This window comes from Rhincodon typus, chromosome 12 (genome assembly GCF_021869965.1).
Source record: "Rhincodon typus isolate 14 chromosome 12, sRhiTyp1.1, whole genome shotgun sequence".
Taxonomy (NCBI): Eukaryota; Metazoa; Chordata; class Chondrichthyes; order Orectolobiformes; family Rhincodontidae; genus Rhincodon; species Rhincodon typus.
Genome location: NC_063343.1, coordinates 48,933,985 through 48,958,790, shown reverse-complemented (window position 1 = coordinate 48,958,790; position 24,806 = coordinate 48,933,985). Strand labels below are relative to the sequence as shown.

General features: G+C 41.0%; 1 protein-coding gene across 3 annotated transcripts in view; it reads left to right on the top strand.

Annotated features, from left to right (window-relative positions):
• Window positions 1-24,806, top strand: part of LOC109918582 (sorbin and SH3 domain-containing protein 2-like) — a 101,642-nt gene that overhangs the window by 13,239 nt on the left and 63,597 nt on the right. For 2 of the 3 annotated variants that reach the window (XM_048604039.1, XM_048604038.1), the window contains exons 2-6: window positions 6,070-6,178; window positions 7,119-7,168; window positions 10,891-11,000; window positions 16,118-16,397; window positions 17,109-17,266. In XM_048604039.1, coding sequence (XP_048459996.1) covers window positions 7,159-7,168; window positions 10,891-11,000; window positions 16,118-16,397; window positions 17,109-17,266 — 558 coding nt within the window. In that variant the 5' untranslated portion in view covers window positions 6,070-6,178; window positions 7,119-7,158. The remainder of the gene's footprint in view (window positions 1-6,069; window positions 6,179-7,118; window positions 7,169-10,890; window positions 11,001-16,117; window positions 16,398-17,108; window positions 17,267-24,806) is intronic. The other variant, XM_048604040.1, reaches the window with a different exon arrangement.

Below are 24,806 nucleotides of genomic sequence, written 5' to 3'. Positions count from 1 at the left end.
CCTAGACCCTTCATCAGAAAAGGGTCTAGGCCCGAAACGTCAGCCTCTCTGCTCCTATGATGCTGCTTGGCCTGCTGTGTTCATCCAGCCCTGCACCTTGTTGTCTCGGATTCTCCAGCGTCTGCAGTTCCTACTATCTCTAACCTTATAAGGATGTGTGTTGCAGATCCAATGTGCTAGTGCTACATCAAGCAAGCAAACTTTCGGCAGGTACCTAACCCAATAGCATTCCCTCCCAAAAAATATGCCATATTTTAATATCACAGACCATGTCCTTGCATACTTATAGTTCAGTGTGAGAATGTAGCTGCTCTGAAGCATTGGACACAATCTTCCCAGCCCACAGATGACATGGGCAATTGTGAATCAGTTGGGAAATTATGGTGAGATTGGCAAAAATTTAACTTTCAATATTAAGAAGAGAAAGTCTGATTCAGCAATCAAACTTTGACAGCAAATTGAGAATTACTTTCGTCACAGGCATATTTGCATGTATTTTCATGCATTACCATCAAATCCTGCCTCATTGGCAAGCAGCTTCCAATTCTTCCATGTACCAGAGAGAAACCAGACAGTGACAATTTCCAACATAGAAATGTCAGAACAGATACCTGACACCTCCAGCTTGCCACTTGTTCCTCCAGGCCTCCATCTTGGACAGAAGTCATGAACATTTTGGCACATTGTATGGGCAGTGACTGCTCACATGGTCCCATCCATGGACATCGGTATTGGACACATAGCAGCCTCTTTGCAGTTTCATGATACGTCTTCAACACATTTACAGTACAGTTCTCCATTCCTCACTTGCTCTCATGGCTCTCACTCACTTTTTGTCCACTTGGATGCTCACAAGGTATCTGCCTTGCCTTCCATTTGCATATTGCTCCCTCAGCCAGAACTTAATTGTTCACAGTACTTCCACTCTGCCTTACCTTTTATTGCAGACACAAAGCCAGACAGTTTGTAATGGTGGTCACCAGTGATCAGTCAAAGGGGTGGACATGTTGTTGCACAGCAACATGCTATATCAATTTTATATCTACAGCATGTGCCAGCAGTGTACAGGATAAACATATTCCTCATACTTCAACCAAACAGCCATTTCTCAAAATCTAAGGGAGCATTCCTCAGTCACGTCCAGCAAAACAATCATCGGTCAATGATTTCATATCACTGGAATCTGGGGAATTGGTCACGGTCAGTCCTGCAGGTACAATGCAACTAGCCTTCCCATTGGCTATTAAGTCAGTTGGAAAGCTGTACTGAAATTAGGTAGAGGTCTGTTCATACATCATTTGGGTGGTCCCTCAAAATTGGACTAGTTGTGGATCACGGTCTGTCCACTGAAAGTCAAAGAGGTTTGTCAGGAATTGCTGCTGTAGTAGGCCAGCTGGGGAACTCAATTGTGAGGATTGTAGGCATAATTCTAGGATACAATGGTGATAATACTTATGAAGCTGGACAACTCACGATAAAAGGTGGAAAGACAATAGAACATAGAGAGGAAAGCAATATAGTGAAAGAGGGAGGTCATCAATAGCAGCACCCCATATTTGACGGATGGACCATGCATGACTGTATCTGGTATGTGCGGTATGCCTGGGACTCATGGAGGAAATTGGGGAAATAAACACTTAATGCAGGAATGCTGGAAATTTAAAAGCTAATAACATTAACAGTCTTTCACCAACATCACCTTTGTGATCCATGTGTTTATAATAAGCAGACATTTGGCTGTCTCTATGGATCGTTTGGTGGCTGCCGTGGACAGGCAGGTCCAGCATCCTCAGGGTCTGCTGGATGTATGCACAGAGCTGCACTTCCTCACCTTAGCCATTGGTGCTCAGCACCATGATGCAGCAAAGATGCAGGAAAACCACAGTCACTTGTCTTCCACAGAATATTGTGAACATGGTCATTCATTTGTAAATATATGCTCACATTTCATCCTCAGCTGAGTAAGTGAATATTATTTTAGTTGCACCTAAAGGAATGGCGGTACAAAGGATAGACATCCTTAGTGCCACATAATGCTCTAAGCCTGCCTGAGTGATAGCTATCCTGTTCACAGTGGCATACTAGCATGAAACATTACCATGACTGAATAAAGGAACATAAAATGTTGAGCAGACTTCCACCTTCCACTTTCCACTGCAGTCATTAGAGTCCGTCATCACAGTTAAATAACATGCCAGTTAGCTATGTTCCCCTTGTCCCACAGCACCATTGGAAGATTCACAAACATTGGGACTCATTTAGCTAGTATTCAACTATTTTTATTCATCGCCACTAACTTCTGCATCACTGAGATAACAATGTTAACTCATATGTCATGTAACTATGATGATAGACTGTAGTAAGTACAATGGAAAGTGGAACATTTGATGTAGGTCTGGGATGGAAAGTGGGGTTGGGGTGCTGCAGGAACTTCCTTTTGTTGTAATATATTGACCACTCAGTTAGTGTGGCACCTTCACCAAATTTGTGCACTTGCTCTGACCAGGGTTATGGAGGAGCTGGCAGTAAGGCTGCTGAAGGTCTAGTTCCACAGCTTGGAGAAGGTCTAGGAGGGGAGCCCTCTAATATAGTCTGGACAGAATGTGCCACACCATCCTGGCATGCAGTGGTCTGCACAATTGAAGCAACCAATGTGAAAGGTGTTGAGGACCCTCGAGAATGGGAACAGTCTTCTAAGTAGGAGGATGAGGACATTGAGCTGGAGAAATCTCTAGTTATAGGTGACAGAGCTCAGCTGCATTAGGTGCCACAAGACAGATGGGACCTGGTTAACACCCAGTTCCAGTTGACGAGAGCTGAGTATAGAAGAGCATCATGGACATTCAAGGTCAATATGCCAGCATTGGTTTGTATTGTAGGGGTGACCTGCAGACCCTAATCATGTCCTTAGTGTTCCTTTACACTGGCTGAAAATAGATCCTTTGTTTGGATGTGTCCAAATGCTTGCCTGTCTGTGATGTTCCCCTACTGGACCTGATTCAAGTGATCACTAGGTACTAGAAAAAGAGTATTAGGCCTCAAAGAGGGTGTATGGACAGGATGTATTTAAGGAACAGTAAACTGTTTGGCCTGTTGGCTAAGCAGTAATTAGAGTGAGCAGATGGTGTTGGATGTGTGAGGGAGTGCCGACCATGCCAACTATGTGACATGGCCAGTGCAGCTTTGTGTCATTACATAACTGCTGAAGAGAAATGCCAAATTTCAACCATGTGTCCTTGTGTACAGCGTTTCTCAAATGTGATGTGGATGCAAGGAATAATAGGGTTTTTTTTTCAGCCGATATCTGCTGAATGATGAGTTGTTCTGGGAAATGGTGTATGGTAAAATAGGAATAGACTTGGTTGGAGGAGATAATACAGGAGCAGGGCAGATAGATAAAGAGGTGAGTTTGGTAAGATATGGTATGAAATCTCTCTTGTGCGGCAAGAATCCCCTCACGATATTCAACATAATTCACATTTAACCAAAAATAGTAAGATTTAATGCATAGTCCCAAAACAATGTCAAATCTATTTGCACCAAGTTTAAAAACTGAGTTGTTTGGATTTTTGTGAGCCAGTACTATTAAGGGATATGGGGCAAAGGGTGGGTAGTTGGAATCAAATTGATTATAATTTAAGTGAATGGTGGAATACGTTCAAAGGCCTAAACAACCTATTTTTGTTCCATTGTTATTTTGTAATTTGCTAGATTCTTTGAAAATGCCAAAAACTACTTGGGCTAACCTATCTAGGTTTATAATTTCAACTTTACAAAGCTTTCTAATTTCTCCCAGGTATGACTAAATACATGTAAATTTTATTGATCCAATTGATTCAGCTCTGGTATATGTTTTTATAATCTTAGCAAAGAAAAGAAAGAGGTAAAATGGACTTTATTGTCTAAGAATGGTTAATACTATTGATGGAATTTATGCTGACATTCTTCTCTAAGATGCCTGGATTGCAATTTCTGTTAAAACTTCCTACCGTGACCATGTTTACACATGTTGTTTATCTAACTTTCATTGACTTTACTCCCATGACTGCAAATGACTTTCAAGTACAGTAAATGATTGTAAACAGGAACTGATTTACCCTTGGTGCTAGAAAAGGAAGGAATATTAATCCCTCTTGGTGGTTTTAGACCTAAATCGAATGTTGGTAAGCATAAAATGTTATATTTCTTTCTAATTGATTTTGACTCAAACATTATTTTTGGAAAGGTGGGATGTGAGGTAATTGTAGATTTGTTTATAACTTGACAAGAACTAAAATTGAAAATGCAAGAACAAACCATTACGGTTAACACAGTTTTTAGATTAATTTCTAATGTTATGTTTTGTATTTGCAATGGGACGTAAATTACTTTTGATAATCCTTGATCTTCAATTGAATGCTGCTAACATGATTTGCAATACTGTTCTTGATAATTCTAAATTAAGTACCAAAACTAAAGATAATCAAGTAGTATTTGAGTTTATCATTTGAGTTTTATATTTACTCTGTTTTTATTTTATCTTTTTTTTTAATCCTTACTCAAATGTTTGAATACACTTCAAAACAGCTACAACAAGCATTGTGTAACCGCAGAGAAAGCTTGAGATCTGGATTCCAGTCACTCACTAACTTAGATTACAGCATTTAATTCAAGGTTCTAAATTCTGTAAAAGTTAACTACTGTGAAGTTTGAGGCAAGTTGAAAAAATGCTGCATGTTAACAGAATTAATTTTATTTTAAAGAAGAATTCAACATCAGCTTAGAGCAAAACACCCAAACTGGGCAGTGATTTAAATTCTCACATTCCTGGCCATCCCTTAATGCTGCAATCTTTTAAATCTCACCTTCTTACAGATGTCAACCCCTCCAGGATCATCTTGACATCTCCATGAATTCATGTATAATCTCCTGGACACTTCTAACCGCAACACGGGTGAAAACGTGCTGTGAATTTTTTTAAAAAGAAAACAATTTTTAACATTTATAAATATTGATTTTTGGGTTTGCCCAAATTGAGAATATGAAGATGTTATTTGATGAAACTTCCAGGAATACAATCAAGCAGAGTTGTCAAATCAACATTTGTCCTTCACCACAAACCCTTTTCATGAATAGAATGTCTGAAATGTGGATTTTTGTTGCCCTCCACGGATACTGTACCTGACTTTCCAAGAGCTTCCAGCCTTTCTGATTTCAGTTGCTATCACAACTTGTAGCAGAAATGTGTATTTGTGGATACAGGAAGCATACAGGAAAGTGGAGTTAAGTCTACAGTCAGATAAGTCATCAGCTTGTGAATGACAAAGCAGGCTTGATGGACATACTCCTGTTCCTAAGCCCTACCTTTCTAACCAGTCAGCTATGTGTGGGTAAATTTTGCATTCAAAAATTAAATTAATGAAGATATAAAATTAATACATATTGTTCATATTATTGCATTTCACTTAAAACTACACTAACTCTGATTTGAAACACGTCCTGCTTTGAGGAAACAACACTGACAGAGCCCTGCCACAATGTTCCTGGTTTACTTTGGTTTCTGAGTGGTGTTTTATTTTAATAAAAAGAGGTTGTATTCATTGTAACCTTGAGTGCATAATGTAACTGCCAAAAAATATCAGGGTACAGAAACTGCAGTTAATCAGTAAGTGGAATTCAAACTGTTACTATTTAACCAATAACTGAAATGTTACACAGTACCTGTTTTTTTGTGTCAGTTCAGTGAATAGAATCTCTTAAAGTAGGACCTATTTACACAGTAGTTTTCAGGAGCTAAAAAATCCCCAAACTGTTTCTGAACAATGAAATAACTTTGAAGTGAAATTTGAACTGAATGATTTGCTAAACCATTTCAGAAAGCAGTTAAGACGAAAATTACATTGCAATGGGTCTAAACTGAGATTATGGCAATAGTGGGCAAGGACAGATATTTTCATCCCCATAGTAAATCAAATATATATTTGCAACAATCTGGTAGCAACTGATACAAGCTTTTTTATTTTAGATTTACTTAATTCACTAAATTTAAATTTCGTAGCAGCACTCAAGGCATTTGTTCTCATTTCTCAGATTATTAGTCCACGTTTCGAGATTATACTCCATTAACCCAACCAAGAATATTATTAAACTGGAGAGAGTTCAGAAGAGATTTACCAGGATGTTGCCGAGTGTGGAAAGTGTGAGTAAGGCTGGATAGGCTGTGATTTTTTCACTGGAGCACAGGAGATTGAGAGGCAACCTGATAGAAGTTTATAAAATAATAGGAGGTACAAACAAAGTTAATGGTAGTTGTCTTTTCCCTAGGATCGGGAATTTCAAGACTAGGGGGCATGTTTTTAAGGTGAGAGGAGAGAGATTTAAAAAAAGTCACGAGGGGCAAATTTTTAACAAAGAGGGTGATTAGTGAATAGAATGAACATCCTGGGGAAGTGGTGAATGTGGGTACAATTATAACGTTCAAAAGGCATTTGGGTAAGTTCATGAAGAGGAAAGGTTTAGAGGGATATGGGTCAGAGGTAGGCAAGTGTGCCTTAACCAGCTCTCTGTACTAGCTATCCACTACTCCTCTGTGCTGTATGACTCTATGACCCTATTCCCTTGTACAGTGGTGTAGGGATGCTGCAATCCTGGGATGCATATTTTGACTTCTCAGTGAAAGATAAAAGATCCCGTGACACATTCTGAGGAAGTCTATGGGAGTTCTCCTATTTTCCTGACCAATGTTGATTTTTCAGGCAACACCCTCAAAAAGATGATCTGAGCAATCATCTGCTGCCTGTCTGAAGAACATTCCTGGGAGCACGTCAGCTACCATTTTCCCTATATTACAACAGTCCAACATTTTACAAGTGCTTAATTAGCTTAAAACACCATTGAAGGCATTGAGTAAATGCAAATTCTTTGTTTTCAAGATTCCTGTCTGCTCTCAACAAATCAATAAATTCACAGGCACTGATATTAAAGGGTAGATAGAGGTGATTGTGTGGATACTGGTGAGTTGTAGGGGGTGGGGGGATCATTTTGGGGAGGTGGTGTTGGGTTGCCTGACTGATACTTTTTAAGTTGTTGTATACATGTAAATATTCAGAAGAATAAGCATTAATTTTATTTTGTGAAAGCTTGCTGATTACAGGTGAAGCTGAACTTTGAAGTGACAAGATGCAATCAGGTGTGTTTCATTGCTGTTACAATGTTAACCTGCTCCTCTCACTATTATTCTACTGTATTATTACATTTATGTTCATATTGTCTTGTTCTGTTTTTAAAGTCTATGAACCAAACGTTTTCATTTTAATTTAACGCCTGATGCATTCAAGATAATCAATTTCATTTGCAGAGATTAAAGAACCATTCTATGTAGAGGTTGAGTTTGTGTCTGAGGCCTTAAATGAATATTTCTCATCTGTATTAACAAAGAAGAAAGACACTGCAGCTGAGGATTTTAGTTGGGAAAGTAAAGTTCTAGAACATGTTGAGATCCATAACAAGGAGCTATTAGATGTTTTAGCAGACAGAAAGATGCATAAATCCCCAGGGCCTGATGAGATGTAACCCACACTGCTATGGAAAGCAAAGGAAAAGATTGCTAGGGCCCTGATAGCGATATTTAATACTTTACTGGCCACAGGTAAAGAAGATATCTAATGTGGTTCCTTTGTTCAAGAATGGCAGCAGTGATAGGCAGTTAGTCTGACATCAGTGATAAGGAATTACTGAAACAAATTCAGAGGGACAGGATTAATCAATACTTGGAAAGGCAGGGATTGATCAGGGATTGTCAGCAGAGATTTGTTAGAGGGAGATCATGTCTGATTAATTTACTTGAGTTTTCTGAAATGGTGATTAAACATATTGATAAGGGTAATGCAGTTGATGTGGTTTACTTGGATTTCAGTAAGGCCTTTGACAAGAATCCACATGGAAGGCTGGTCCAAAAGGTAAGAATCCATGGGATCCAAGTCAAGTTGGCAAAATGGATCCAAAATTGGCTTACACATTGGAGGCAAAGGGTGATGGTAGAGGATTATTTTTGGATTTGGAAACCTGTGAATAGTGGTGTACCATAAGGTTCAGTGGCTTGAATCCTCACTGTTTGTTCTGCACATTAACAATTTGGACGTGAATGTAGGAGGTTTAATTTGTAAATTTGCAGATGATACAAAAACTGGGGAGCTGATGAGAAGGAGGAGGATGGTTTCAGGCCACAGTCTGATCTGGATCAGCTGCTAAATTGGGCAGAACAATGGCGGATGGAATTTAACCCTGTTGAGTGGGAGGTGATGTATTTTGGGATGTCTAATAAGAGAAGGGTATACACAATGAATGGTAGATCTCTAGGGAGTACTGAGGAACAAATGAATCTTGGTGTACAAACTCATAGATCCATGAAGGTGTCAGCACAAGTATACAGGTTGGTGAAGAAGGCAAACAGGATTCTTTCCTTCATTAGCTGGGGTGTAGAAAATAAGAGCAAGGAAATTTTTGCAATGTTACAACTGTTATACCTTCATAAAACATTGGTTAGGAATACTGTGTACAGTTCTGATCACTACAGTATTGAAAGGATACAATTGCACTGGAGAGAGTGCAGAGGAGATTCACCAGGATATTGCCTGGAGTGGAAAGTCTCAGTTGTGAGGAAAGGCTGGGTTCTTTTTCCCTTGGAGCAGAGGAGGCTGAAGGAGGGATCTGATTGAGGTTACACAAAATTAAAAGAGGCATAGACAGAGTAGATCATGACAATATTTTCCCCATAGCAGATGTGTCTAAGACCAGTGGGCATATGTTTAAGGGGAGGAGTAAATGGTTTAGAGGAGATCTGAGGAATTTTTTTTGACCCAGGAAGTGGTGGAAATATGGAACTGCCTGGGAGTGTGGTGGAGGCAGACACATTCACAACATGTAAAAACACCTAGATGAGGATTATCAGCTTAGTAGGCTATGGACCAAGTGCAGATAAATGGGATTAATGTAGTTTGGTGTCTATTGGTCAGCATAGATATAGTGGGCTGAAAGGTCTATTTCTGTGCTGTGTGAGTCTACAACTCTATTAATGACTGTATTCAGCCTAACCAGGACTCTTTAAAATGACTGCTGGAGGCCAGCACCTATAAAGGTGTAATGCTTTAAAAGATTATTTGCCTGTAGGTGGAGCAGGGGTAGGAGTGCTCATCCTGACACAATAGCAGTTCAGAATTGCATTGCCATTCTCTGTTCATTCCCTTTCAACGATTCCCTCTCCAAGTTATGGCTTTCTCCACCTCGCAGGACCTATGTAAACACCAGAGAAGCAACTGGTCCAACTGTTCCTTTAGTGGAATTACAATTGGTGTCTGTAAATGGCTAGCAATATACAGATGAGGACTGAATCTCTGTTTCAGGTGGGTTTGGGGTCACCAGCTGCTGTCACATGATTTCTTTCCTTGATAATAGGTTTATTCACAGATGCAGCCTTGCAGAACTCTATCTCTTAACTATCACCCAAGTGTTCAATTTTTTAATACAAAAATGCCACTTGCTCTTCATGCACTGCATTGTACTGAACCAAAAATGAACTAAACCAATTTCTATCCCAGAAATTAATTTAATACTAATTATTAGAGGCTCAATTTCTACAGATGCAGTGCAATTTCAAAATATCTTTCAATCCCACATTAGCTGTAACATTTACACAGCTAATGCGATCCATTACAGTTTCTACTGAGTGGTTAATGGTATTGAACATTCAGGTTATATATAGAAGTAGGTGTAATATTGTACTCTATTGACTCTCTAGACATCATTTTATGTTTTCTCACTCAATGTAGCTTATTTTTCCCTCCAGACATAATACTGACCATCCAGTTGAAGTGAAATTGCACCAATGTTTATTGACATAGTAATTAACAAATACAAGAATATGTAATCTCCCTTGAATTAAACAAATCAACCAGCGTAATTGGGATTGTCAGTTTGATCATGATGAAATAGAGCTGATGGGGCCTTAAGGCATCTGGAAAAAGATGTTCCCTTGAGAGTGAGGCTGGAGTCAGCAAGCATTGCAAGATTTATCTCTCATCTTGCAAATTTTTACGGTCATTAACTTGGTCACTGTAGAAATATATCTAACTTTTCTCTCCCTGCGGCAAGTAACTGAGCTATCTTTAAAGTTTATTGAAAAAAAATGAACAATTGCAGGTTTGAGGAAAGATTGATTAAAGTGGGATTGTTTTCTTTGGAAAAGAGAAGGCGAAGGGGAGATTCAACAAAATGTGCAGAATTCTGACAGATCTAAATAGAATGAAGAGGAAAGACCCATTTCTGTGGTGGAGAAAATTGTGACTGGAGGCATAGATTGAAAGTTGTTAATGGAAGCATTAAAAAGCAGTACATAGTTTTTTTTCAACCAGAGGCTATTGAAGATCAGGAATTCAATGCTTGAAATGACAGTAGAAGCAAACATCCTTCATGCGTTTTAAAAAAAAAGTCTCTGATCTGCTTTTGAGGTGCTTTACCTGCAGTTTTACTGATTAAGAATTGGAAAGTAGAGTTAATTGATGGCTCATTATTAGCTAGCATGGAAACAATGGGCCAACGGGCCTCCTTCATAAATCTTTGTCTGTTTCTATATATGATCTTTGTAGTAACCATGACAGATTTAAGATATTCATTCAATGCTGGTTATTGAACTTGCTCTGAATTCACTTTAGCGCCAGTGACTATGCTTCTGAGAATCTGTACGCAATGTAACAAGTCAAGCAAGTGCTATTGGAAAAACCTTTGAAAAGAAAGCTATTGAGAAATTCGTCAGTGGCTGAGGGTGTTTTCAGTTTTCCCTTTGAAGGCTTGGTCCAGTGTGGTGTTCAAACCAACGTACTCAAATGCATTTTTCATTTTCTCTTTATCTTGTAGTTTGGAATCCAAGTTTTCCGAAAGGAAAACCCCAAAACAGTCTCGCAGCAAAAGGATTCCGTAGTGTGAGACCAAAATTCCTTACACCTGGCAGAAAATCACCAGTGCAGGTAGAGTAAAAATCTGCTTATCAATGGAATTGGTTTTACTATAGTAACCAGACAACATCACTCGAAATCCTAATCATTGGAAAAGGAATATTTCTCCCAATATAAAGGACCGAATCTTACCAAAAATTACCTAAGTGTCATTTTTATTGAATTTCACGGAGGGTTTCTATTCACAAAATGGCTGGGGATTTTCTTGTGCTATTATCCCAAACATGCTTCATTAATCCTGTACCACACCCACATGACACCCTATTTGCCAACATTAGCCTGATTCACCCACTCACTGAAGGCAGAAGTACTCACTATTGCCAAGATATCTGGTATCATTACCACATTTAAAAGGCAGGACTGTTGTGCATCCTGTCAAGTGCTGGAGCTGCCCTGCATGTTTTGTGACATTTGTCCTGGGTATGTCAGACAGGGGGAAATTGATGCCTCATTTTGTAGAAAGGGAACTGCAGTTCCTGATTGATAAGGTGGTGCAGATTAGAGCCATCCTCTTCGCCCAGAGCAAGCAGCGGTGACCATAAACCGAATCCTGCCAGCCTGGTCCAAGGTTATCATCGGGACAGTGCAGTCGCCACGGTCTGAGGGAATTCCCAGCAGTGTAAAAAAAAAGGTTATGAGCTTCTCTGCTTCAAAAGGGAGGTGCCACCATCTTCTGTCTGCTACTTCACGCTCTTTCTATTACTGTTACTGTACATACCTCCCATCAAGACTCATGCTCTAACACCCTGACTGTCGCAAGCAACAACTTCCCTCACTTGCTCTCGCCGATCCTAGCCCCCCAAAGCTTCTAATCCTACATGACCTCTGCATCTCTATTCACTCTCTTAGGACACCCTGTTTCTTTCCCCCAGCTGCATCAGCACTGACAGCTATGCTACCCACTTTCATCTCACCCAAGCCCTGCCTTTGTCTCACTCCAGGAGAAAAGTGCCAGCAATATGGCAGAAAGGGCCAAAATGGTGGAGAACTTAACATTTGGAACCTCATCCTTACAAGGAATGCTTCCTATGATCACCCAAACATTGGACTGACTGTGCCCAGTCTCCCAAAACTGATATCAAATGATGTCTTTGACTTATTGTGCTGGGGCCCCTGTGGCTGAAGGGTCTCTCTCTTAATTTGAGTGAGTATTACTCCTCTTAGACTTTGAGACACGGCCATTCAGTTGAAGCACATGTGTTGCATTGGACCTGTACATGGAGGTCCACGGTGGAGAAGGCATATAGGTGCTGTATAGCAACATGTCCACCTCCTTGACTGATGACTGCTGACAACCATGACAAACTGCTTGGCTTTGTATTTGTACTGAAAGGCAAGTCAAGGCAGAATCCTGACCTTGGCAATGGGGAATATGGTCTCCACATCAAGAAAGTCATTGCTGAACATCTCAAATGATTTTTCCAACTTTCTCATCACAGCCCATGTTGTTCACAGGCTGAAAATTCCAGCCAAATGCTTGTTTATTTTAAGGAGGATGATAACATCATGTTTGCGCTGCATGGTTAATAATCCAATAGGCCAATACTTTTATTATTCGCTCACGGGAGAAAGGCATCGTTTGACTTGGCCAGCGTTTATTGTCCATCTCTAATTGACCAGAGAGCAGTTAGAGTCAATCACGTTGCTGTGGGTCTTGGGTCACATGTTGGCCAGACCAGGTAAGGATGGCAGTTTCCTTCCCTAAAGGACATTAGTGAACCAGATGGGTTTTCGCAGCCATCAACAATGGATTTGTGGGACATCATTAGACTCTGTAATTCCAGATATTTATTGAATTCAAATTCTGCAATCTGCTGTGGTGAGATTCGAACCCAAATCATCACAACATTCCCTGGCTCTCTAAGTTAACAGTCCAGAGATAATACCACTAGGCCATTGCATCCCCAACTGAAGAAAATAAGTAATTAGTATCTAAAATAAATTAAAGTTAATATCATAACGGTGACCAGTCAGGTCACTTTAAAAACCTTTTGTGTTAGGGAAGGAAAGCTGCTCTCGCCTTTTATGGTGTATGTGTGATGCCAGACACACAACAATATGTCTGAAACCTCAGTAACCTCAGTGCCTGTTGGATTCAAGAATATAGTTTATCATCACATTCTTTAGGACAATAAGGGGTGGGCAATAAGTGCTGGATTTTCTAATGACTCCGAATCCTGTGAATGAATAATAAAAGATGATAAAAATATAGTCTCACAAATTATACTAGGACAGTAGCTCATGAATGATTCTTTTAATTGTATGCTTAATTTTAGTGGAGAAATTAAGACATTCAGTTTAAATGGGATTAATAGCTCTGCTAAGATAACAACAACAAGATTTTTAAACGGAAATGTTACTTCAGATAAATGCTTGTATCCCATGTCTGTGCTAAGTTGGTGATAACTACGCTTCAATTGGTCAACATCTCCACTATTGACTGCACAGGTAGCATTCCTTTGCATCAATAACCCACAGAAGCATGGGAAAAACAAGATCAAGCCAATGAACTAGAAATCAGACAGGGTGACCATAACGTTGGTTCAGAAGAAGGGGAAGGATGTGGCAAGGTGGAGAGAATTTTGGAGAAAATTCCAGGAAGTGGGATTTTAGTGGCACAAAGGGAAGGTGGGGTGCATAAGTGACTATAGTCATAGATATAGGAAATTCAGAGGGTTTGGAAGGGTTTCCAGATATAGGAAGAAATTTAGGCTTTGTTGTAATGAAGATACTGAAACAAGAAATTTAAGTTGCACACTTCAAGAGCCAATGTAGTGTGGCAAATACAATATTAATGGATGAAAATATTTTCTTTTTTATTCATTCATGGGATTTGAGCATCACTGGCTGGACCAGCGTTTATTACCCATTCATAGTTGCCCTTGAGAATTGCAAGTTTGCTTAAGAACATTTTAGCTTTTTTAACATTTTGGTAGAAAAAGTGGCTGGATTGGAATCTGACACTGATTTAAGGGAAAATGTGATGATTTTATTCAAAAGTAGGGCCCAGTGCCTGATGAAAGGGATTTATTTACAATGAGGTCTGGTGAAGGAAGATAGATGATTAGGAATTTAGTGGCAATGGTGTCTAGGGATAAGGTTTTCGTAGCTCAAACTATCTTGAAGAGCAAGGGACAATTGGGGGCAAATTATAGAGATTACAGTTGAAGGGCTAAAGAGGAGACTGACAGGATGTGGCTTATTTGAAAAAGGAGTATACAAAGGGACAGATGAATGATAATCTATTTTGTTTACAAAGAAATTTATGAGTATCTCATTGTTGGTCTGAGTTGAGTATGGAAGAACCCAGGGAAACATTTTTAGGAGAGTATGGATCATGGAATAAAGTTGTGTTTTTGCCTTCCAAGATGGCTTTTTTGTTATTCATTCATGAATATGGGCATTGCTAGCTGTCCCAGCATTCATTACCCATTGCTAATTGCCTAGAGGGCAGTTAAGAGTCAACCACATTGCTATGGGTCTGGAGTCACATGTAGGCCAGACCAGGTAAGGGTGGCAGATTTCCTTTCGTGGAGGACATTAGTGAACCAGATAAGCTTTTACTGGCCATCAGCAATGAATTATGAGATTCTCAATTCCAGTATTTTGTTGAATTCAAATTCCACCATTTTCCATAGTGGGATTCGAACTCGGGTCCCCAGAACATTAACTGGGTCTCAGGATTAATAGTCCAGTGATAATATCACTAGGCCATCATCTTCTCAATTCTAACGTGGTCAATGGTTTTGTATAAGTAATATACTAGTGAAGGCTTCTGGTGGGCCTAGCCCAGGATTTACACTATCAGCTGGAGTTATACAGAACTGGGAAGACTCCACAGACCCATATAAATAACTTAAAAACCGAAAGAACTGCGGATGCTGTAAATCAGGAACAAAAAAAAAAGTTGCTGGAAAAGCTCAGCAGGTCTGGCAGCATCTGTGAAGAAAAAAACAGAGTTAATGTTTCGGGTCCAGTGACCCTTCCTCAGAACTGATGGTGGCTGGGAGGCCAAAAAATATAAATAACTTGTCAGCTGGATAAGGAAGTCCCAATCCTATTACCAACAGATCTGATTTTTGCAAGGAACAGATCATGTTGCAAATCACAAAGGAGCAAAACCAAACTCAGCATAGCCATTTGAACTTAATGCTGAATTCAATTCTATTTTGGCTGCTGAAATGGCTTAATTTACAATATAGGAAATCATGAATTGATGGAGTAGATTTAACCCTTCTTGAAGGATAATACAAATGGTTTAAGTTTCATGAGCTGAAGATTTTTTTTAAATTCCCTGCTCTTTAAACATTAACAAAAACAGTCTGAGTCTATCGGTATGACTTCAAAAATGAGCCTCAGCTAGAATACATCGACTAACCAGCATCTGCTGTACATTAGAAACAAAGCCTCATTAGGCTATAATGTTTCAATAGAGTTCTTTGCTGACATTTCTCCAAGGGCTATTATTATAGCATTAAGATTGCTTGGTTCAGCTTCAAAAGGTACAATTACCTCATCACGGGTTTCTGAGTTCATAGTTTGGTTGACAGTTTATACAGGCTATGAAAGGTGTATTCTCTTTGGTGTGAAATCTGAACAGCGGTTTGTTCAAATTTCAAACAGATTGCAAAGTTAATGGGTTGAAAAGCTTTGAATAAGTTTCACAAAAAGATATTTTTCATTATTAAATATGTATGACTGAGAGCTATCTTAGATTATTCGAAGTTTTTTTTAGCTCCATGCGACCCCTGATGTCTGTCTATGGTGAATACTTGGTGAGTAAGCGGATGACTATAAGAGAATATAGGAGTGATAGGAAAAATAGTGTGTTACATGGAGCTTGTGAAGGGCATTAAGGGGGTTGGAGTTGAGAGGGTTTAAAGGCTAAGGACTAGAGACCCTAATAGCTTCTAAACAACTGGCCAAAGATCCAGAGCAGCACGCAAGCCTGACTCTCTCTAGACTGTGGTATCACCCTGCAGTGAAAAATGTATACAGAGTGAACCTTTTAACCTTGGTGACCCCAGTGAGTCGAGCAAACTAATTATAAAGCTTTCTGAGTTATATTAACTCTTGGATTCAATCTTCTACTGAGTAAGGCACTTGGCTTATATCTTTGTCAATTCCAGCCTTCAACCAACAATGGGGTGGTGGAGATGAGAGAAAACAGCCACAGTACAAGGTCAAAAGATGCTTGCTTTTCAGCAACTTCTCAGCCCAACATCCCATGTGGCACTGAAACAGAAGATCTACCATTTGCTGTTGGTCCTAATCTCAATATACCATGTACCTCAGAAATTGAAAGCCAAGCTATTTCGGACAGCACATCATATAAGGTTCTCTGTAACTCAAACATAGATAACACTGCATCGTCAGCTGATCCAAGGCAACCACATGCCACTAAGACAGGTAAGCCTCACTAATGAACTGTAAATTAAACCAGTAGTTTCTGTTCAGAATTCCTCACATGGTCATTTCCATGCACAATTGTTTTATTTTGTTATTTAATGGGATTTGGGTTTCACTTGCAAAGCCAACATTTATTGTGTTTCCTTGAACTGTGGCTTGCTAGGCCACAATGCAGGATAGTTAAGGATCAACCACGCTGTTGATCAGATTAACCTTACAGGACTAGGTAAGGCTGGCAGATCGCCTTCCCTAAAGGACATAAACTAATGAACCAGAAGTGAAATCTGAGAAGGTTGTGGGTGGCATAAAGAGTCACAAAGAAGGATGGGAAATTAGCACATAATTCCAGGTTCCTCTAATTATTCCAACATGGTATTTGTAGATGCTTGATAGTAGGTTACAAAGGGAGTAGAAATCATAATATTTAACCAACAAACAATGAAAGGCTTTTTCATTTGATTTTTCCTTAAATTATTAAACATTTTCTTGTGGAGCTGCAATGATTATTAATCATTATGAATGAAAGTGAGAGGGATCAAAGGAAGTAAATAATGATTTACTTCAGAAAAATATATTTTTTTGACACGCAAGCCAAATTTGTAACCATTACCTGACTCAAACATATGTGCTAATTGCTATTTATTCTTTATCTGTCTTATATGCAAGTAATTATAATTTCTAGCTGCCACTGGCATATTTCATTCTATAAAGGACTGCAGGTCACAGAGATCGATTCACTTGAGAGTGACATAGATCCAATATACAAAGTCAAGCTGCGAACAGTTAGTGAAAAGATGAACATCGGGTCACCTTCTAATGCTCTGTTGACTTCAGAAAAGAAAAGATCACCGCCTTTAAAAGTAAAAAACGTAAGAATTATGTATATTTGGTAAAATTAATATTTTTGATATAATGTGACGTATGCCTAGGTATTGATTTTCGGTTGAACTGTCAACTTTTTGATTTGGACTTCGACACATGAGAGTTCTCTAAACAGTTTTTATATAAAACATTACAGTATTTTATATTAACTTCCCTGGGAGGTGATGGCAGGAATGCAAGGCAGACAATAAAGCTGGCCGCCAACTGACCTGGTCACTTTTCTTTACTGCTATCGTTGGCGAAACCTGTGAAAGTGAGTTTGATAAACAGGAACAAAAACATAAATTGCTGAAGAAGGGTCACCAGAAGCAAAATGTTAAATCTGCTTTCTCTCTGCAGATGCTGCCGGAGCCACTTAGTTTTTCCAGCAGTTTCTGTTTTAGTTTCTGATTTCCAGCATCCACAGTTCTTTTAGTTTTTTTTTGTTTATGGTGAATAGGAACCTAGGAACAGGAATATAGGCCTTTCAATCTCAGAATTGCCTTTTGCGGGCGTGCTGCATCTCAACTCTATTTATCCAACTCTGTTCATATCTCCAGATATCCTGAACTAAACAAAATCTATCACTCTCAAACTAGAAAATTTCAATTCACTCACAGCTTTTTCTGCAGTGACTATTCACATGTCTATGGGCTTTTGCATGCACATTCTCTTTCAATTTCACTCCTACCTAGCCTAGTGATGACTTTAAAATTATTTCCCACTTTTTGAGGATTCCATTGCCACCACTCCCACCCCCAACCCACTGTCCAGAGGAAGGAATTTTTTTTTTACTCTGGTTAGACAAATCCTCGACATCCTAAATTCAAGATCTGTCCTGATGTGTGACAGCTGAAATTGAACTCAGCCACTCCTGATAAAGTCTGACCAAAACTCAATAATTTATTCACTCACAGACTGATTTCTTCATCATGTTGTGGCACCAAGATGCCCATCAACTGCTTAAGACCGCTATTGTTCACCTGTAAATTACAACAGGACCTATTTTTTCCTGCCTCCCTTCTTCTTTCCTTTACCCTCCTATCCCTCCGACCCATTCTCCATTCTCCCTTCCCTTTTCCCCTTATTGCACATTTCAACATCCTGTTCTTTATCTATCTGGCAAATACTGGATCTAACTTAGATGTTAATTATCAGTTTGTTTGTTTTGCTGCATAACTCTGCACAAACTAACCGTGGCTGCCTTTTAACAAAGTTACAATTACGTTCAGAGAAGTGCTACATATAGCCCAATAATCCAAAGTCATTTTCTACTAATAAAGCACTATTTCAGTCTCATCTATTTCATGACTAAAGTATTAGTGGGTAAATCATGACTCCAGCTTTCAGTTCACAGTTATAGACTGTAAAACCACTAGAGGGAAGTAAAGCATCAATTTACCTTAACAATGCTGAGAGAATCAAATGATTTGTGTTTACAGAGTGCCTTTTAGTTTATTTGTACCTCTCAAAACACTCTGAATTGTAAACACTGTTGTTCATTTTATCAAAGATGGTGGCAGCTGAGTAGCAACATTCGGGCTCCTGCTTTCTCCTGTCTATTTCTCTTTTTTTTCGTCTTTTCTTTCCACTTTTCTCTACGGTTCTCTCTTACCTTTTGCCCTTGCGGTCCTTGCCTGCGGCACAACCGGCAACATCGGCGCCGGCAGTGAGTTTGGGTCCAGCGGCAAGAAACGGCGTGGAAGAGTGTTGACTTTGATATTGGGCCCAGCCCAGGACCTGAGGTGGTGACAGTGGCTGCAGCATTGGCATCGACAGCGGCTCTGATGTCAGTGCTGGTTCAAAGGGTTACACTCTTGCATTTGTTCAGGAAGGATGTGAATTCTGATATTTCAATTGATTCCGAGATGGCGTCGGCAAGTGATGGGCGCCGTCGCATAGCAACTTCGACCTTGATGGGTCCAGCGCAGGTGGTGGCGATGTGGAGGACTCAACGTGGTGACATTGATGGTGGAGAAGCGGTGGTTGTAGCAGTGGCAGCCCCCCAGCATTGGTGGTCCATCGCAGACTGCACTAGTAAGCCCAGCTCAAGTCTCATGGCAGCAGTGGCAGAGATCTGGGCATTTTCTTTCTCTTTTCTTTCTGTTCCCTTAATTTCGGCTCTTGTCTTTAATTCTAACTATTGTACTCGAAGATGGGACCGGAGAATGGTGACTCTGTACACTTTTCACTGCATTCCTGTGCTCTTGAACTCGATACATGTGACAATATCTATTCTAATCTAATCTAATCTAACCATAGCCAACAAATGTAATTTCTGAAGATTGCACTAGAAAGCAATCCTGTTGCATCAAATGTAGAGATAGTAGGAACTGCAGATGCTGGAGAATCCGAGACAACAAGGTGCAGAGCTGGATGAACACAGCAGGCCAAGCAGCATCACAGGAGCAGAAAGGCTGACGTTTCAGGCCTAGACCCTTCCTCAGAAATTTCAAATATTTTGGGGCGGCACGTGGCTCAATGGTTAGCACTGCTCTGCACCTTGTTGTCTTGCATCAAATGTAGATTTTCCAGTTTTTGTACACTTAGCCAGTATACTCTTAACATATCTGGTAATATCCATGGCCAAGCTGTCTCAACCTGTAAATACATTGTGACTCTCAGCTAGGGTTGCTAACTCTCCTGGATTGGATGGGTACTTCATCCTGGGAGATCTTCATGCTTTAAATTTTCTGCCCACAGGAACATCTCTGCTTTTGTAATATGTAACCACAGCGAAATGGCTAACTCACGGTGATGTCACTCCTACCCAGAAATCCTTTAACACCTTTCCGCCCCTCAAAAAAAGCAGACAGGGGAAATCGAATTGAGAACAGGGACTTGGACAGCGGTTGATGATTTTGCTGTAAAGAGACTGGGTCAGAGGGTGACGAGGGTGGGGAGAAGGCTTAGAGAACTTTTAGAGCTTGAGTAGTGGCGCAGAGAGACAGGTAAATAAAAAGTGGAAGTGAGACCAATGCTAAGTGAGGAGCTGCAATAGAGAAACGAGTGAAACAAAGGGACTTTACCAGGGAAAAATAGTTAAAAAAACATTCTTTCCAATGGTGCACAGCAGGGGAGGGACCAAGAGGAAAAGGAGCAGAAAGGTGTTTACATTGTGGGTTAGTAAGATTTTGATTATGTCATCACTGCTGAATACTGAGTAGTAGACTGGAATAAAAACCAAGGGAAAAAAGATCATAGAATCCCTACAGTGTGGAAACAGGCCCTTTGGCCTGATAAGTCCACAATGAACCTCAGAGCATCCCACCCAGACCCATCCCCCTATAACCCACCTAACCTACACATCCCTGAACACTAGGGGCAATTTAGCAAGGCCAATCCACCTAACCTGCACATCTTTGGACTGTGGGAGGAAACTGGAGCACCCAAAGAAAACTCATGCAGACATGGGGAGAATGTGCAAACTCCACACAGACAGTCACTCGAGGCTGGAATCAAACCCAGGTCCCTGGTGCTGTGAGGCAGCAGTGCTAACCACTGAGCCACGTGCCGCCCCGAAATATTTGAAAAGAAGAAACATAAAAGGATAGGAAGTCAAGTGGGGCATAGGAGAGAGTTACTGTTACTCAGAGATCTCCTGCTCTGTTATAATTTCCATTATTTTATGAAAGCTTATTTTGCTTTATTTTGAGCCCAGGAGACATTATTGCTGAGATGTGTTTAAGACAATGAGGCCTGAGAGGTGTGCCTCCATCATTGAGCCTGCTACATTTTGTGTGATTTGGTTTGGTTCTGTTTGTGTGGTTTTGTCAAATGAAGTCTAAGTGAATAATTGCTCTGTGGAACTCTTTTGGTGTGGAGGTGCCAGTGTTGGACGAGGGTGAACAAAGTCAGAAGTTACACAATGCCAAGTTATAGTCCCACAGGTTTATTTGAAGTCACAAGCTTTTGGAGTGCTGCTGCTTCATCAGGTGTAGCGGAGGGAAGCACACAGGCACAGAACATGTAGGCGGAGAGATAATGGCAAGAAAATTCCAGGTAATTGATTGTCAACAGATGAGTACAAATAGTGTGAGTGAAGTGTCAACAGAGTCTTTGCAGGTGATAACAAGTCTTTGCAGGTGATCAAAAGTGTCAAATGATGTGAATAAACAGCTGAATAGCAAGTGAACCTATATCCTTCATTTACTATTCAGCTAATCATGGACAGAAAGAAAAAATTGAAATTGGCTAATTGTTAACCATCAAGTCATTCCAAAATAAATACAATATTTTGGGGAGAGATAGTAGGAACTGCAGATGCTGGAGAATCTGAGATAACAAGGTGTAGAGCTGGATGAACACAGCAGGCCAAGCAGCATCATAGGAGCAGGAAGGCTGACGTTTCGGGCCTAGACCCTTCATCAGAAATGGGGGAGGGGAAGGGGGTTCTGAAATAAATAGGAAGAGAGGGGGATGCGGATAGAAGATGGATAGAGGAGAAGATAGGTGGAGAGGAAACAGACAGGTCAAAGAGGCGGGGATGGAGCCAGTAAAGGTGAGTGTAGGTGGGGCGTTAGGGAGGAGATAGGTCAGTCCAGGGAGGACGGACAGGTCAAGGGGGCAGGATGAGGTTAGTAGGGAGGAGATGGGGGTGCGGCTTGAGGTGGGAGGAGGGGATAGGTGGGAGGAAGAACAGGTGAGGGAGGCGGGGACAAGCTGGGCTGGTTTTGGGATGCGGTAGGGGGAGGGGAGATTTTGAAACTTGTGAAATCCACATTGATACAATTGGGCTGCAGGGTTCCCAAGCGGAATACGAGTTGCTGTTCCTGCAACCTTCGGGTGGCATCGTTGTGGCACTGCAGGAGGCCCAGGATGGACATGTCATCTGAGGTATGGGAGGGGGATGGTTCGCGACTGGGAGGTGCAGTTGTTTATTGCAAACCGAGCGCAGGTGTTCTGCAAAGCAGTCCCCAAGCCTCCGCTTGGTTTCCCCGATGTAGAGGAGGCCACAACGGGAACAGCGGATGCATATACCACATTAGCAGATGTGCAGGTGAACATCTGCTTGATGTGGAAAGTCTTCTTGGGGCCTGGGATGGGGGTGAGGGAGGAGGTGTGGGGGCAGGTTTAGCACTTCCTGCGGTTGCAGGGAAAAGTGCCGGGTGTGATGGGCCTGGAGGGGAGTGTGGAGCGGACAAGGGAGTCACGGAGAGCATATAAGGGTGGGGAGGGAAAAATGTCTTTGGTGGTGGGGTCGGATTGCAGATGGCGGAAGTGTCGGAGGATGATGCGTTGGATCCGGAGGTTGGTGGGGTGGTACGTGAGGATGAGGGGGATTCTTTTTTGGTTGTTATTGCGGGGACGGGGTGTGAGGGATGAGTTGCGGGAAATGCGGGAGACATGGTCAAGGGCGTTCTCGACCACTGAGGGGGGGAAGTTGCGGTCCTTGAAAAACGAGGACATCTGAGATGTACGGGAGTGGAATGCCTCATCCTGGGAGCAGATGCGGCGGAGGCGAAGGAATTGGGAATAGGGGATGGCATTTTTGCAGGAAGGTGGGTAAAAGGATGTGTACTCAAGGTAGCTGTGGGAGTCGGTGGGCTTGAAATGGATATCGGTTTCTAGGTGGTTGCCCGAGATGGAGACAGAGAGGTCCAGGAAGGTGAGAGAGATATTAGAGATGGTCCAGGTGAACTTAAGGTTGGGGTGGAAGGTGTTGGTGAAGCGAATGAACTGTTCGAGCTCCCTGTGGGAGCACGAGACGGCGCTGGTACAGTCATCAATATAACGGAGGAAGAGGTGGGGTTTAGGGCCAGTGTAGGTACGGAAGAGGGATTGTTCCACGTAACCTACAAAGAGGCCAGCATAGCTTGGGCCCATGCGGGTACCCATGGCCACCCCCTTTGTCTGTAGGAAGTGGGAGGAATTGAAAGAGAAGTTGTTGAGTGTGAGGACGAGTTCGGTTAAGCGGATGAGGGTGTCAGTGGAGGGGGACTGGTCGGGCCTGCGGGACAGGAAGAAGCGGAGGGCCTTTAGGCCATCTGTATGGGGTATGGGGACTGGACGTCCATGGTAAAGATGAGGTGTTGGGGACCGGGGAATTGGAAGTTCTGGAGGAGGTGGAGGGCGTGGGTGGTGTCACAGACACACGTAGGGAGTTCCTGGACCAAGGGGGAGAAAATGGAGTCCAGATAGTTGGAGATAAATTCGGTGGGGCAGGAGCAGGCGGAGACAATAGGTCAACCAGGGCATTCAGGTTTGTGGATTTTGGGAAGGAGATAGAAGCGCTTTCTCATTAAAAACAGCTGCTTAATGTGTGTTCTCCAGCATTATCTTTTAAATCTACTCCTTGGGATATCCTGTACTGTAACATAATGTTCTATATTAATTAGATAGTGCATTGTTCTGGGCTGATGTGATACTGTTCCACACAACGTACTGTTTAAGGTCAAAATGTTACTGTGCAACATAACATGCTGTCCTGGGTCAATACTGTGATACAGAATTAACTTTCACTTCATCTTTACCACACAATATAACGTGATATTCAAAACCACTGTGATGCTTTGTGGTATTAACATAGTCATATAGATCAATGTGATACCATCAACACAGCATGTGTTTTTTCAAACTATTTGATTCTTTTAAGCAGGTACTAGTAATGGAAACTCTTTAGTAAGGTGTCAAATTTTCTTTTTAGCAAGAGGGCCTGATGTGCAAAACTCTCTGTTCAGTTGTTCGAGGTTCCAAGTCATTTACATTCAATCATCTTAGCAAAAGGGATAGGCACAGACTGGAATAGAGAAATTACTTAGAATCACACGCATCCATTAGAAAATACATAGTAATCACTTCAAGGTTCTGTGACATTGTAATTTAATGAGCTGTAATTTATGCAGCTCGCAAATTTACAAATGGCAAACAAGTTTTAATGCTCACTTGTAACTGCCAGAGAAATAGATAGATGAAATTCAAGAAAGAAAAGCATATTGATCAATCAATATGGTGAGAAAAGTCAAACAAAGTTACAAGGAGAGGCATTGGATAAGTGATATTGTTGATGGACTGGTAATCCAGGGACCTAAGTAATGTAATGGGGATCTGGGTTCAAACTTGAATTCAATAAATATCTAAAATTGAACGTCTACTAATGATCATGAAACCATTCTTGTTTGTTGTAAAAATTCATCCAGTTCACTAATGCCAATTAGGGAAGGAAATCTCCTGACCTGACCAGGTCTGGCCTACAATGTGATTGACTCTTAACTGTGCTTTGAAATGGCCCAGCAAAGCATTCAGTGATATCAACTGCTAGACAGTCTCAAAAAAGTGATGAAACTGGATAGACAACCCAGCATCGACTAAGGCACAGGAAGCAAAAATAGCAAATGCAGCTCTGTCAAACCTACAATGTTATCATTTTTAACATCTGGGGATGATTGCCAATATTGAGAGAATTGACTCACGCACACATCAAGTAACAACAATCAGGATCATACCTCACATAAAATGCTCCAAACAACCCCATCACCATAGATAACAAGGTGTAGAGCTGGATGAACACAGCAGGCCAAGCAGCATCAGAGGAGCAGGAAGGCTGAC